The sequence below is a fragment of the Euprymna scolopes genome, chromosome 1 (assembly GCF_053919585.1).
Source record: "Euprymna scolopes isolate OS-2025 chromosome 1, ASM5391958v1, whole genome shotgun sequence".
NCBI lineage: Eukaryota > Metazoa > Mollusca > Cephalopoda > Sepiida > Sepiolidae > Euprymna > Euprymna scolopes.
In genome coordinates this window covers 100,832,913-100,846,585 of record NC_136482.1, presented here as the reverse complement: position 1 = coordinate 100,846,585, position 13,673 = coordinate 100,832,913, and the positions used below count along the sequence as shown (strand labels likewise).

General features: G+C 32.8%; 1 protein-coding gene across 1 annotated transcript in view; it reads right to left on the bottom strand.

Moving 5' to 3' along the window:
* Window positions 1–10,575: 10,575 nt before the first annotated feature.
* The window catches only part of LOC145260370 (deubiquitinase OTUD6B-like), a 43,066-nt gene continuing 39,968 nt past the window's right edge, over window positions 10,576–13,673 (bottom strand). The window contains exon 9 of the mRNA XM_080118354.1: window positions 10,576–11,255. Coding sequence (XP_079974480.1) covers window positions 11,171–11,255 — 85 coding nt within the window. The 3' untranslated portion in view covers window positions 10,576–11,170. The remainder of the gene's footprint in view (window positions 11,256–13,673) is intronic.

Sequence of the window (13,673 nt, the reverse complement as noted above, 5' to 3'; positions counted from 1 at the left end):
GATTCTTGTCTTGTTCTGTTTTCTGTCTATATGCGAATAAATTACGAATGGTGAAAAACAATGAAATTGAAATCATTTAGATTATCTAGAATTTATTTGGAAGATTACATCTTGTTCGAATATACCCAGCGAAAATCGAGTCTGAAAGTATCAAAAATTTAAATCTTGTATACAGCATTAAATGGCCCAAAGAAGGTTGATACGCTGGTTAAACAAACAAACCTCTTGTCCGCTCTGTGAGTTACAGATAATAATGTGGCTGTTGTAATGGAGTTTAATCTGGATAGATTGAGCTGACTTCTTCCCTAGCCTGCACTACATCCTGATCCATGGCAGGTCATCCAAGGTCATACCAGATAACTAACCAATTGTGATTCCACCGTTGAAGGTTTAACCACCTGTGAATTTAAAAATTCAGATTAATTCTCTTTGATTGCCCAGGTGCTCAGCTATTCACTTATGCAGAGAGGTGAAGAGAAATATCTTGCAAATTCTATCTCTGGGCAACGAGCTGCATACCCAAATCATCAAAGATATTACTGTAACAAGACAAATCGTAAAGATTCAGGTTGCAGTATTGGCAGAAAATAGGAGTTAGGACAAAATGCGTCTAAGATGGTCATCGTCAAAGATTTCCAGCTGCCACTAATCAATCATCCTCATTTATCATGTGTTGCAACCATAGAGGAATATCAACCAGATCATAGATTTTTAGACATGCCTATTGTATCGTAATCCACTCCCCTAATTGCCTTTACTGACCCCCCCCCCCAAAAAAATACTACTATAAAGATTCACTCATTTGAAAAAATCTATTTTGACCCGATGGGGACCGGGCGATGCTGGGAGACCTTGCTAGTTGATTAAAGAACAGCTTGTAGTCTGGGTGGTCAATTGACACAAATTCAGGAGAATTCACCCGGCTGGACTCTAATGATGATGATGGTTTGATGTTGTTTTAAACAGAATACGTCTGTTTCTTGGTGGATAATCAAAATGATCTCCCCCCTCCCCCTCCTCGGGAATGAATACCAGATTGAATTAACAGATGAACTCATGTGTTGAGGGACCACCTGGGCTGACATGCGTGATGGGAACCTTTGTGATTAATTCGATGTGATGGTTCGCGTTCCTGATGTGTTGAGAGAAGGGTGGGTGGAGAGAAGATGAGAGAGGAAAATCTCTTTCCTTTTCTTTTGCTTAGATAAATGTAAAGGTCACTTTTTATTATTTTATTTTCTTTCTCTACTGCAACCAAGCGGGCTCTTACTGCCCCCTCCCCCTCCGAACAAAGGCACAGCCGCTGATTGGTTGACCGCCACTTGTGGGCATATTTCAAGATGTGAGGGGGGATTACAGCTAGTGATATTGATAAAAGGAGGAGAGGATGAGACAGATTTTTGTTGCCACGCGCCTGGCCGACAGGTCTTGGATACGCATGTCTCTGACCTCCCCGTATACTGACAGTAGAAAAGACGAAGTACTTGGTAAAAGAAAGAAAAAATCTGCTAGCCACCTGATTGCATGACCAAGCCAGCATGTAACTATTATTTGTAAAGTCCAAAGTAATTATTTTATGTTAAGAAAAGCCAATTAAGCTTTGACTTTGTTTTTCTTTATTTGAAAACATGCTTGTTGAATGCAATATATTTTGCAGATAGCCCAGGTGACCGCTTGGAAGCTGATTCAAAAGCAGAACCAAAGAGCGAATGACGGCGACAAATTCGACCACTAGACGAAAACATGGGTGACGCCACAGGTATCGGCTACAGCTGCATCTCAACCCCAAGCTTGTGCACCTGAGCTGCCCTGTAGGGGTTACATATACACAATTGACATTTCATAAGAGTCTGGTATCATCTAGAGACGTTTAACTGTATAATTTGGTTCTCTTTTGAACTTATTTCTTAACATCTCTAGCCAAGTTTGATATTGAGGGATATTATTAATTGAAATTATAATTGCTTGCCGTATTTACATCAGACTCCATGCAGCTATTGTGATACTATGATCATTCACTACCCCCACCTTAAAAATGATCAGAAAGTAGATAGGTGAAAGACAATGAAGAGGTCGGCCAATTCATTAAACTTTGTAGGGAATGATAATATAACATCAGGTGTTCGTTTTAGGATGCCAGATCTTTATTATATATCTTGATTTTAATCTTTGTAAGGAAAACGTAAACGTGGTGCAAAACTGTTTTATTCAAAGAATTAACTTGATCCATCCTGGAACTGATATTCTTATACAATATATATATATATATATATATATATATATATATAAAATCAGTAGTTGACATTCTAAATTCACCCCCCTCAAACATATATATTATTCATACTTTTTCTTTCATATTTTATTTTGTCTTACATGTGTTTCGTTGAATGGCATACAAACACCAGACAACTCATTAGAGACAGTTAATATAATGACCAAAATATTAACCATCTCTATTAAAAGTCTACTATGAATATTCACTCATCTGAAAAAATCCATACACAATTGACATCCCAATTATATCTTGAAGTTTTTTATTTCACCAGCTTTCATCCTCTTTATTCCAGAAAAAAAAAATTGGAACTGTTTGGTTTATCAAAACAGTTCCAATTTTTTTTTTTTTTTTTTCCTGGAATAAAGAGAATGAAAGCTAGTGAAAATGAATAGAAATTAAGTCATGATTCATAAAAAACTTCAAGATATAACTGGGATGTTAGATATATATATCTAGCATCAAATTTGGTTTTAAAAAGGATTTCTTATATTTTAAATTCCGTGATGCTTTTCAATGCAGAAATATTGGATCTGCTATCCTTATGCCTGTACCAGCGTGGTCTCCACACAAAACAAAAAAAGACATTAGTAACCGTTTCCATTTGACACCAGGATAGATTTGCTATCACCAACATTCATCATTTATAGCTCAACATTAGCCTTATCTCTTTTTACTCTAACTCCCACATAGAGATAAAATTGCTTGTGTTTGGTGTTAAAACAGACTGGAAACCAGTGGACTGTCTCCTCTTACGATGGGTTTGGAGGATCTTACTAAGCTGACCCTGATTTTATTTTATTTTTTGTTTTTTTGCTGAGTTCCCAACTTTTTTCACTGAAATTGTGAATATCTTTTGTAAATAAAACACTGATTTGAAATAATTGGGAGTATTTTAAGTAGGATAGTCTATAAAGTAAATGGGGTATTGTGGTGACTGTTGAAGTGAAAGTGATGGACCAAAAAATTAACAAATAAAAGGATGTGCTTGAACGAATGATTAAAAAAAATGCATCTCGTTGAGGGTAGGATAAATAGACTGATCCAACCATCACCCTACACTCAATGACCTTTCAGTTTTATTGCTTCTGGTTAGAGGATTTGGTTAGGATGAAAAATGTAACTTGACAGCATCTAATTGATTTCTATATATTTTGCTTGTTCCTTCTTAGTCTGTATGCTACACTTTGCAAAAGGTCACTTTATGAAGATCAAACTGCTTCAGAAAAGGCCAAATTCATGAAATTTGACTTTGGAAAGGCCATTCTGGCAACATTGAACAAGAGTATGAGAGTGACCTCCCTTTGATGTGGCCATTGTTTCTGAATATCATTATTATAATAATATATGATCATTGTTGTAATGGTGTGAGAAAGGAACTCAGATTAATTTTGACATGTAGTGGTTCTTCACCGAAGAAAGAAGTCAGCAAAACGTTATATATAAAAAGGGAACATTTGAAAGAAACAGGGAAAAAAGAACATCGTCTTCCAAGAGGTGCTGGATTGAAGAAGTAAATTAATGATTGTCTCTTACGGTGTGATTTTATTATTTGTATTGAACTATGTAGCCCCATATATCTTCCTAGTTATTAGTACTTATCAATTTATCTAATTTGGGTCAGTTCTATGTTTAAAATACAATAGATACTATTTTCTGAGAAATGTTAAACTCATATTTGCTGCATGTTACTGGTTTTTCTGTCCCCCCCTCCCCACCAAGAGCCCCTAATTTTTTGCATTATCCAAAAAAATATCAAACATTTGTTGATTAAATACATTTTACATTACGTGGAATTTCCACAGGGCTTGCTAATATTGAATAAGTAAAGGGTCATCATCTTCCATACACAATACCAACATCTCAATCGCAAAATAGGTATCAACTTTTATTCAAAGGAACCCTGAAACGTAGCTATAATTGTTTGGTAGGCTGATTTTTGTCGATAAACAAATGTTCTAACCTGGAATTCCATTTTTGTAAGCCACTTGTGGTGAAACATGAATAGGATGACCCATTCTATCATGAGGCGATCAACTCTGGAACTAGTTTGAATCATATTTTTTTGGTGCCAATCTTTGTTGGTGTGCATGCCAAACCATAACTCAATCTAATACAAGATGCTGCACATGCATATAAACAATATAGGTCCTACACGCAAGTGCTACAGGCTTCTACCTAATTTGTCAGTGAAGTTGATTTCTATTTGCAAACAAGTAATTCAACATGTAGTATCTGCTTTGTTAGCAGTGAAATCTTTCTTCACTGGGGAAATTTTATACCATCCAGTGCCTCTTTTGGGAGAGTTGGATATCCCCTATATTAAAAATCGACTTTGTACCTCATATTGCCCTCATGGAGGGGCAATTAAATAGAGTCACTGATAAGAGTGTACTGATTAATCAGCAGGTAATCGGTAATCAGCCTAATCGGCCACTTTGCTAATTAATTAGTAATCGGACAATTTGCCGATTAATTACTTTTCTCTTTCCTATTAAATTTAAATCATTTCATATCTGCCAAGTGACTCATCAGATAGCAGTACTATGCTAATGTGTCAAAGCTAATTTAGCTTAACATTTAATTGTCTGGTCACTATTATAGCTTTTTGCCTTTATTAACAAAAATTACAAAATACAAAGTACAATTTCCAATTCTTAAATGAATATAATTAAATAATTAGATAAGAAAAAAAAAATTACAAACCAACTACAAAGTACAAATTGTAATTCTTTAAGTGAATAACTATAAGCTGAAATTCTGCACCTGCTCTACTTCCTCTTCTATTCTTGCTGCCTGCCTCCTCTGCTCTTATAGTCTCCTCAGTATTTAAAGTTGCATACTTTTAAGTTGTAATGTAGAAACAGAGTTTCAGAACACAGACTGTTTTGCATAGGTTCATACACATTACCACTCTCGCTCTCCACAGATGAAGGTGGTGCGCTTAAATATTTTGAAGCCAGTTTACTCAGCAGTGGTAAGGTCTCTTTTGTCTTTTTCCACTGCTGAAATGGATCATTGCGAGTAGTAATAAAGCTACATAATGATCAAGTTCTTTAGTGCATTTTAGATTTACTCCTTTTGAGTTTAGATTGTGATTGTTGTATTTCTGTTGTAGCTGCAGTCTCCAGATTTAACTCAGCTTCTATCTGCTCTAAGTTTGGATTTGTTACTGTAGGCTTATTCGAAGCTAATTCATCAAATAAGCTTGAAAGAGATACACTTTTTCTTTTACTTTGATCTTCTTGACTCTCAACACAGTTAAAAATGTATTCTGCTGATTCTGCTTTATTATCATCAGTAGAAAGTAGACGATGTAGAATATTAGTGTTTCCCATGTCATTCTTTTGAAATTTAAATGTGAATATTGGATCTAGGAAAGTAGACACACAAGTTTTTATCATTTGGATTGGATGAAAATTTTGTTTCCATTGATTCACTGAATTGTTCAACAGTGGTAAGAAGGATTCCACTAAAGTCAGAAATGTCTGAATTAGATTGTACAGCTTTTGAAGAAATAACCCCAAAGCTAAAATTGTAGGTATTATCATCGATATGGTTGAAGTTCTGTAACTTGCTTCGTTAATGATTTCTTCAAATAGACTCAGTAACTGGACAATTTTTTGAATAAGTCTCCATTGGTAAGTTGTTAAGGTAGGAATCTTATAGTGTCTCAAATTTGCTTCTTTTGAACGAACCTTTCTATAATGGTGTAACATATTAGTTATTGTAAAAGTTTTTGCTGATTTGCCATCCTTTGATGTGATGGTTTGACATAACTTGCAAGCAGCTGTATTCTTATTCTTGGAATTGACATCAAAATACTTCTAACAGAAACTGGTTGTCATAATGTTTGAAGGTTGTTGTCAATATTTACTTAATTTTTTAGATATTTAAATTACTTATGTCTGATATCTTATTAGTAATTTAAATCAATAAAATATACATTACCTAAACCAGAAAAATAAAAATATATATGTAATGGTAGCAAGAGTCCAAAAATGAACAAGAGTATGACTGATGAAGAATGCTTTATTTTTGGTTTGCACATCAGCACAATTTACTGTACAATTCCTCAACATGAAAACTGAAAGATGAAGTAATAATTATTTTTGACAGATAATTTAAAGTAAAAAATAATGATGTTAATTTGATAGGACGAGAAAGGAGGGAAATTTTCCATATGCTTACATCTATTTGCCTCAAATTCAGCATAGTTGTAAAAATCTACATATTAACAGCGCGTGATACCTGTTATTTGATATGCTGTAGATGATGCATGTCTCTTTGATAAATTTTCACTAGCAAGCAAAAGAGGGAATTAATTTATCTTCATTTACAATTTAATTAATATTAGTATCATTTATGACAAAAAATTTGCCAATTTGCTAATCAGTACATCTCTGGTCACTAATAACCTAGAAGCTTATGTTTCTCCTACTCCTTTGAAAACTATCTCAGTCCACTAATATTAAATAAAGTTACAATGACATGCATATACTCGCCATGACCTTATGTTACTACTAACATCCCCCTACTAGGAAGTAAATAAAAAAAAACCCAGGAAAATGTTGATCAAATGAACAAAAGTATAAAAAGTTGGGTTAGTAGAAAGACGATGAGGAGGAAGTTGTTCACAAAGTATCCGAAATAGGATTGTTAGTCCAGGTGTGGCAGTAACTGAGACAAAAGATTGGACATAGAGTTCAGAGTTAGTTTATGGACAATTTTAGGAGTGGCAGTGAGTTTTTCAACAAATTATGGACAGTCTCTAGTTTGCAACAGTTGACGACAGTTTCTAGTTGAAGGCAATTTGCAGCTTGGACCAGATTGGGAGAGTTTTAGGAGATAAAGATGAAGGAATGAATTGATCAATTGACTGACAAACATCGCCTATATAGACGACTAAGATGTGAATGTTAACATTCAGAGGATTGTTTTCTACGATAGTGTCACACATGCATCCAGAGCTCAACTGATAACTACTGAATGTGTCAAAGTTTGCGTTTTCTGTATTTTCTCTTACATTGTTATTTTTTTATATACTTGTGACCCCGTGCTCACCTCCTCGGCAGTCGCTAATGTGTGAGAGATAACAACACAACCAGATCTGAAAAAAGAAAAAAACGAGGGAGAAGGAAACCACGGCACACAGCGTTGGGGTCGATGATTGTTGTAAAGCAGGAAAGCACATAGTTGCACAACCTATCCTAATCTTTATCACGATTACATTTCATATTTTTTTTCTCCTTTTTTCTGCTGTTTTTATAACACATTTATAGATGCCTGTCTCATTGTCAGTTATTTATATTAGTGTTTGATATTCTACACCTATATCTCCATTGTAATTATAGGTTTTTCATTATTAGAGTGGGCTAGTGTTCTGGAGATGATGAAAAATTATAGATTATGTAGGTTGTCTGTCACAAATAAGTCTGATTTCCATGAATAAATGCTTGTAGGGTGATCCTGACTTTCTTCTCTTTTACAAGAGAATCACTGCTTATTAAGGCCCAAAGGCTGCTCGAGGAGAAGGGTTAATGAGTGTAAGGAGCTCGAAGAGACAACACTGTAATGATAGGTAATGGTGGAAATTTGATAGAATTTGATTATTTAAAAGGATGGCTCAAGAAGAACTTGTTTACATTAAACTTGAAAATGACCATGTTGGAGTCAGCTGATAAGCAACCATGAAGTATCGAGTTCTGCAAGCAGTAGTTCTAGGAAAGAAACTTTGTTCATAGAAGTTGCGTTTAGTTTTAGGCACAGATAGAGTAGGAGAAATTGTTGACAGTGGTTGTAAATAGACAAGTGTCTGTTGTGAATATTTTGTAGGAGGGGGATTATAGATCGAAGCTCAGTCAAGCACCTGCCAATAGAGCAGAGATAGACTCACAACGACTCTTCTGTGAGAAAGGGGTTGTAAGGAGGAACAAAGGACATCGTCTACTGGATTTCAATTACATACCAATTTCTTTTTACATTGAATGAAATAAAAAAGTTTTAAAAATTATAGAATTTTATTTTTCAAAAACAAAAAAAATTGTTTTTAATTAACAGTCATTTTTGTTCACAAACTTTTTAATGAAAAAGATTTTTTTTAAATATTTCACAAAATAATTAAGTCAATAAAAATCTTATTTTAGCTATGAATGATCAGCATAAAAATCAACAGAAGCAAACACATAACATCTTGAATTTTATGAGTTTAGTAAAATAACATTTTGGGTCAAAAAGTAGAAAATTACACCTAATAAATTTTTAAATTTCTTTAATTGCTAAATGGTGCAGGGAAACCAGGGTTCAATCTTTGATCTAATCATATCAAGGATTTAAAAAATGGTACTTGATGCCCAATTCTTAAACTCTCAGCATTATAAAGTTAAGATAAAGACTAAAAGAACTGAGAAAAGTATGGCGCCCTCCTCTACACCTATAAAAAAAAAAAGTTACATGCGGCTGCAGCTGAGATTGAACTCACTACACGAGTTTGTAATGTAATTTAAATGTTGTCCGTAGCTGAATATTTGATGCTTCGCCAGGGCTATCAAAGGTATTTTTTTATTATGACACCATCACTAGATTGGTTGTTTACTACAGCTTAAGAGAGGCCCATCTACCCTTGAGAGAAGGATAGGCTGCACCACCTAGGTATAGTAACTAATAAAAAAAAAAGGAACCTTCAAGTCACCCTCAAATATGGTCAATCACTTTAACCAATACAAATTTAATCATTTTATTTTTCTTTCACATTTGTCGTCATAAAATTACACATAATATAATTCAATACAGGATCGAGATGAAAAGAAGCCCTGATCTTTTCCATTTGTGAAGCTTCCCTCAGTCTAAGAGATAATTTATTGTGTAATTTGTTAGAAGAATTTAATAAAAACAAGTTTATGGTGATTTTAAAACCATCATTATTCAAAAAGTATAAGAATAAATCAAGCATCTTAATAAGAAATATTTTTTTGAAAATCCTTATTCAATGTTATTAGCCATTTATTTGCAACTAGCCGTCCCTACCCGGCACTGCTCAGTAGTGTATTTATTTACAATTTGTTTGGTTTTATTTTTTAAAATTATGTCGTTTCATCTTTGTTAAGTTGGCAGGCATATTGAAAAAAAATTACGACCCAAACAAAGTATTTTCTGGAAGGACTTTAATTAAATTTCATTTTATTTTTTTAACAATATCTTGCAATAATCCACAAGAAAAACTGACCAGAATCAAATATTGATTTTATATGGAAAAAAACTATAGAGAAATGATAAAGAGACCAACTTTATATATTAGTGTCAGAACAAATTTAACCATTTAATAGTTTTATTTTTCATATTTAACTAGCTTTACAAATTCACATTTTTCTAGATTCAAACAATCTAACCAGAGCTGAATGGGTGACTCAATAGTTCCCTTTTTTTCTCTCTAGAATATTTTTTTAAATGTTGATTTTGTATTATGTCACTTTAAATTTTTGTACCTATAAAACTTATTAAAAAAGAAATAGTTTGAAACTATTATTAATTAAACTGGGTGTTATTTTCATACATAAATTACAGTAAACAATGTGAAGGAGTAATCCGTGTCACTCCCAGTCTAGTATTTTAAACTATACTACACTATGTTCCTCCTCCTAATACTTTTTCAGACTAAGTACAAGAGTCTTAAATAGTATAGGCATATATAATCACCATTACGGTATAAATAAAGAATGGATGTCACAAACGGAATCTAAAATAAATGTTTAATGATATGACATTTCTCAACAGATTATGAATTAATGTATTTATATAATGTAAGGTTTTAGTGTGAAATGTTAAAGATGAAATACAAAAGTGTTAAAGTAATGAAATATAAAAATTACTGAACATATTAAAGTGCATATCACAAAGTTCACTAATAGTTTTACACATACAATCAAAATAAAATTCACATGCAAATATATTACAAAAAAGTTTGTTAACTTTTGATATTCTTCAGAAATTTTTGGCATTTGTTTTAGCATTTGTCCAGAATTTTTCCCTTCATAAAAAAAATAAAAAATAAAGAATTTATATGATGAATGTATCAATAGCAGAAAGAAAATATCATACACTAAAAATCACATAAATTGATCAGGTAGTTTTATTTTAAAAAAGAAAATCATTTTTAAGTTATTTAAGTGATTTTTAGTTTTTACAATGCCTCCTGTTTCCCATGTTAATGACTTTCTAAAATCTAAAATTATTTGGAGTTATCTCCCTTGTTTCTACAGACTGTTTTCAAGATATCACAAGCATTGTTTAGCCATAAAATTTGATTTTTTTTCTATACAAATAAAATTAGTTGGTCTATTTATGATTTTCCATTACGGGTATGTACATCATACAAATTTTTCTTAAATTTTTGTTTATTGAGAAAGGGGGAGGGAAGAATTCTGGACAGATACGTTTTTTTATATGTTATTGAAGATTCATTAAAAAACTGCAACACAGTTGAATAGCTACCACATACCAGAAAGGTGAACGGCCTTCAATATTACAACATTTAGTACATAAAAAAAAAAAAACGAAATTAAATACAAGTCATAAAAATATAGAAACATCCAAGATCTGCGAACGTTAATCGTTTACAAGCAATTCTAAATTGAAACAAAATTATAAAAATTTTCTTTTCTAAATTTCAAAACTCTCCACGTATGCCATTAGGTTCATTCATCATTTTTGGGTCATTAATGAAAGGGGAAAGATTAAAAGCCCGATTGGAGAAAAGATAAATTGAGATCCTGCTGAAGTAGATAATACTGGTCTTCATTGTATCAAGCATAATGTGGAACTAATTCACTAATTCACCATCCCATGTAGTCACGAAGAGTTCAAAGCAAAGCAAAGGCATTTTTCACCGAGTGAAAATCTTCAGAATCCATCTTCTTCATTGTCTACTATAGCTTCTTTTACTGAGTTATAGTGTTCTCCGAGACCATATTCATGTCGATGATATCTACAACATAAAAAAAGAATTGGGGAAAAAATTGCATAGAATAAATCTGTAATTTTTATAGAAAGCATTTGAGAAGAGCAGATATGTTATCTATGTCTGTTTAAAAAGTTAGATATGTGTATATATTTTTATATTTCTATATGTATAGAATTCACTCCTAATCTAATAATCAATCATTATCAATTTTCGAACTTAAGGGTGAGTAAGGTGGGCTATATTTAGTTTAATTTAGTTTCATGTAAAGGTGGCAAATAAGGAGTGGAAGTTCTTCATGAAAATTCAGATGCCTGCTTAACCATAGATGTTTAGATATCAATAAATTAAATATTCTTCAAATTTCAGTTCCTTTTAAATATTCTAAATGGTCTTTAGAAGGCAAAACATTGGCATAATCGCATATATTATTTTCAGATTTGCATTAAATTTGATTCATGGTTGTTAGAAACTAATTATGCACGATCACCTAAATTTCAATTTCTTTTTAAGACACCTTAAGCTTGACACCTTAAGCTTAAACCTTAAACTTTAGACATTTTCTAGAATTAAAATCATCTGATGGACTCTGATCAAAATTGGAATAAAAATTCCTGACATAAGTCTAGTATCATTATATTTTCATTTTAATCATGGTAAGGAGACATAAAAGTGGCGCAAAACTATTCTGTTCCATTCTGGGATGGGTTGTAGTTCTTTTCTGTTTGTTCACAAACTCTTTCTCGAGTTTAGGAGGAAATGTGTGTGTGTGTGTGTGTGTGTGTGTGTGTGTGTGTGTGTGTGTGTGAGAGATGATAGTGGGGGGGGACCTTATAACTGTATTTATATATCACTAATCATGGATACTTAGTGAAATGGATGGTACTCCTGCAGTATTTTACCCACCGATTTCACGATCTTAGCCGAGCGACGAACGCTTTTGGCGTTAACGCCGACGAAAGCCGAGAATTCGGAGCTACGGTGCAAGAACGCTAAAAGTATGTGAATAGCAACAACATTACAAGGAAAAGATATTACACACACACAACAAAATGGATAAAATTATTCACAAAAAATTTGGATAAAATAAATCACAAACACTTACCGTAAGTTTTTTTTAAAGTAAAATAAATTTATTTTGTTGAATATTTTTTTTTTTTTTTTTGGTTCATTTTGTTTTCCGATAGCTTTTTTTTTTGGGGGGGGGGGGGTAAGCAACAGTAATAAAGACTTCAATGTTTTTTTTTTTCTTGTTTGTTTTTAACAAAACGTTATTAAACAGTAACAACAATGTTTTTTTTGTTTTTTTTTCCCCAGTAATGTTTGTAGGGGGGGGGGGGACAACAATTACTGTTTATCTTTAGTTCCGACTGGAAGATTTTCTACTGACTGTAGAGGCAAAGTAGGGAGCAAAGGGTTTTCAGAGGATGTGGAAAGAAGCTCCTTCCCAAACCGGGTAGCCTTCCGCGATTTGATTTATTATGGAGACAAAAGGGTTGTGTCCAAATTTTTGTCTCCACATAAATTCGCATAAATATGTTTCCAACAACTCCCGTTTTTTTTTTTTTTTATCGCTAAATTAAATAGCTGAAATGAAAGGCTGTGTATTTTTACTTTGAACAATAAAATAACTGAAATGAAACGCTATGTGTGTAATTTCAATGAAAATTATTCGTCTGCTGCGCGTTCGTTTGAAGCGCCCTGATTGGCTGATAGAGTATCGTACCGCTCGCCATGTTCCGGCGTTTTCCGACGGATGTCGATCAACGCTCGGCTAAGATCGTGAAATCAGTGGGTAAAATACTGCAGGAGTACCCAAATATGGACTGATAATCTAAATGTGCCAAGTTTGAATTCTGTTCATTTCATAACACCATTTTCAATATGAATGTTAGTTATTTTCACATGATCCCTTCCATAAGTATCTGCATCTAGAAAGAACTTGAGAAAACCAGACCAATAGCAGAATTGAGCCAGTCAAAAGTTGCACTATGTTAATTCATACAAAAATTTTTATTCATAACTTAAAAATTATAGAAAAAACAAAAAAAAAGTAAGGTTCTAGACTTATTTTTAAAAACCTTTATTCACCTCAAACTGCGAATTATGTGCCATACCAGAGCCCACTCATAAATATGACCCCACATGTCACATCAACAGGCTCATTCCTAATAGACTGATTAAAATTTAAACTAAAAGCAGATTGATCGCTTAGGTAATTAAAAAAAATTTTAAGGAGTGTAACTTTAAGAATTACATTTTTTCTAACATAAATAAATTATTTATAAATTTCAAGACAATTCATCAAAACCTATTTTAATTTCTAAACATACTTTCAACACTGAAATGCATATTTACACCTTTGTTTTAAAAACTCAAAGAATAAATAATTAGCAATCAATCTCACTTGAATGCTTTTCAATTGCGCAAGCTATGTTTTTGTTT